The sequence below is a fragment of the Pygoscelis adeliae genome, unplaced genomic scaffold, assembly GCF_000699105.1.
Source record: "Pygoscelis adeliae isolate BGI_AS28 unplaced genomic scaffold, ASM69910v1 Scaffold321, whole genome shotgun sequence".
In the NCBI taxonomy this organism is placed as follows: domain Eukaryota; kingdom Metazoa; phylum Chordata; class Aves; order Sphenisciformes; family Spheniscidae; genus Pygoscelis; species Pygoscelis adeliae.
In genome coordinates this window covers 529,461-532,400 of record NW_008824039.1, presented here as the reverse complement: position 1 = coordinate 532,400, position 2,940 = coordinate 529,461, and the positions used below count along the sequence as shown (strand labels likewise).

The window sequence follows — 2,940 nt, the reverse complement described above, 5'->3', positions numbered from 1 at the left end:
ACCGCTCTCTAAGCAGCCGAGTGCCAGCATCCTACTGATTTATACTGTAAATCCCTAGAGCTCCTCATCAAAAATCCCAGCTACTGCTACTAATCTATTGCCTTACATTACCCTGGGCATCACACACAGAGTCATGAAACCTGATGTTTTCCTCCCTCTCCCTGGTGTAAGTCAGATGTATGCTCACTGCAGTATGAAGTTACACCTGGAGGGATAGTTAAAAGAGAGAAAAAATATGAGAAAAATCAGGTTTCTAGCATATGGCTTCGAAAGCTTAAATCTTCCTGCTTTAAGTTTGAAAAACTTTGGGAGGAAACCTTTATTTCTAAATCCCTGTAGTGAGGATTTTTGTGTAGTTCTTGTTCCTGGGGCTGACGTCAGCTTGGGCCAGCGACGAGGTAAAGGGCTAAAGGGTCCTGGTCTGAGCCACTCCGACAACGCCCAGGGAAGGCACAGAGGCAAAGGCTGGAGCAGCAGTAAGCACACACAATACTGAAATTCAAAGTGCTTTTGCCTGGGCCACTGTGCTGGCACCTCGGCAGAGGCGGGCGATACAGGGAGGGGTCAGCCCCTGCCGTGAGCGAAGCCTGGAGGCCTTTGCTTCGAGCACAGCAGCGAGTTCCACTGCGCAAAAGAAACGTCAGGATACGCCATACAGAGATTTTTAGCTGCTTAAGGAATGCGACATCTTCCGACGGCTGAGGACAAAGCAATATTGATTATTGCCATGCTGAAACAGGGTAATGGTCCATCAGTAAAAGCGCAGCAGTTTAGCTGCATAGCTGCCAAAGCCAGAAGCTAGAGGGGAGGATGAAATTCCCACAAAAGATCCATAACACGTTGACTTCCCACTATACCACAGGGATGGGAATTTATTCCTTATGCAAGCTGGTGACAGATACAGGTCTAAAAAATATGAAGCAAGATAGCCTTTCAGTGCTGCAGGAAGCAGATGTCAGATTCTCTGAGGTACTTCTGAACATGTTTTGAAACAGGTTATGGATTCTCTGTCCCAGAAAAAAAAAAAAGGCTCCCTGAAGTTGGCATGGATCAAAAAGACCCGTTCACACAGAGGAAGCAACTGCAGCAGGTTTAAAGAGAAAATATCGGGACACTAGGAAATTATAATGTGCTAACACACACGCAGCAGTGCCCTGAGCTTCTTCAGAAGCAATAAAGCCTCAAGGCATCTAATTTCAGAGACCAACAGTGCTCTGCTTTAAATGACATTAAATTTATGTTATCCATAAGGTCTAATGTAGTGTAATAACTTCAAGGCCAACTTCTGCACATGAGACACCTTTACAGATCTCTGCACAAAAGCTTGGTGGGCTTTCAGGTGCCAGAGCCAGAAGCTGGCACAAAGCAGAGCCAAACAAAGGCACTGCACAGGAACCAGCCCTGTACTGGTTCAGTAGTCAGAAGACAGATACAGACGAGCAACGTTCATCTGCTTTGTCCTAACGGGTTTGGTCCCTCCCGAAAGAAACAAGATGAGCCATGAAAATGGATGTTTAGAAAATCCTGCATTTCCATACATCTGCCTGACAGCAGGAGGACCTCTATCAATGATTTCTTTGTCCAAGGTTAGTATGTATATACTTGGCAGGTAAAAGTGAATTAAAGCTTTTTCAACAGAGCATCCTCAGACACAAGAGTAATTCAAATCTACCTACAGACCCACAGCCAGCCTTTCCAGTAATTCTTTTCCTAAAAAGCTCATGCAGAATCCTAGACATCCTCCAAATTTTGGAGTCTCTGCTAACCTTGACAACTTAAGTCTGCTTTTTATCTTTAGGCTGGAATCTGCATATTCATTGATTTATAGGTCATTCCTTACTTCCTATCTTGCTGTTATTGTTGTGCCTCAGCACATAAAGCTCTAAACCAGACAGGAGCGATTGGAAGCAAACAACTGGAGAATCATGATATGAAATACATAGATTGCACTGTCCATTGATAAGAAGATGCTCAAACTTATTAACACCTTAGAACTCTAGAGACTTACTTAATTAGCTTATTTACTGGAAAGATAAATGAGCAGGTTGTACAAGGTGACTTGTGAATGCGGATCAGAGGAGGAGAGAGACTGACTTTATTCCGGCACAGAGCACGGGTCTCAAAGACAGTGACAACTGTGGCGTGCTTGGTGGGGCTATGTCTGCCTTTAACCTCCCCACACCCCGATAAAGGGTTGGGCTCATCCACTAGCAATTCAGCGTTTGAAAACCACCAAAGCAGCGTGGAATTTACAAAGCAGAGGGAAGAAGCAAAGCAGCCAGTCCCCCCCCTGCCACACCTCAGCTCTCGCCTACGTGAGCCCCGGGAGCGCTTGTGCGGCAGACTCGCTGCGTGCGTGCAAAGCAACTGTAGGCAGCCTGGATGCGTGAACTCTCAACAACGGTCTTTACGTGTGCTCTTGTCCTCTGACCGTCACCAGGGCTAAAGAAATCTGACAACATACTTACGCACACAGACAGGCGTCTTCCCAGACCAGTGGTGATCCTGCTGGCAGATCCGCACTGACATCCCGATGAGGCGGAAGCCGGGGTTGCACTGATAAACCACGCTGCCACGGTAGTTGTAGTTCTCCCCGTTGATCTGCCCATTGACGATGGGACTGGGAACACCGCAGTGCCCCGCTGCAGGAGGGAGACGAGGAGAATCACCGAGAGCTCGCGCCTGCCCCTACTGAAGGCATCGCACACCACCCTCTCTGGGTGGATCTGAACTCGAGTCTCTGCAGTCATAAATAAAACCAGAGCTGCAGCAAAAACAACATATCATTTTTAAAGCTCTCCTCTCCAATCTCAAAACACCTCACATCTACTGAGTGGCAAGGAATCAAAGTCTGCTTCCTTTTTATATCTACTTAAAACCCTACAGCTTCAGTAGCGCTGAGTCCTTGCTTGGGTTCTTTCCTGAATCAGTATCTAAAAT

At 46.7% G+C, this 2,940-nt stretch overlaps 1 protein-coding gene across 1 annotated transcript in view; it reads right to left on the bottom strand.

Moving 5' to 3' along the window:
• The window catches only part of CSMD2 (CUB and Sushi multiple domains 2), a 308,935-nt gene that overhangs the window by 29,273 nt on the left and 276,722 nt on the right, over window positions 1-2,940 (bottom strand). The window contains 1 exon segment of the mRNA XM_009333469.1: window positions 2,469-2,642. Within this exon segment, the coding sequence (XP_009331744.1) occupies window positions 2,469-2,642 (174 nt within the window).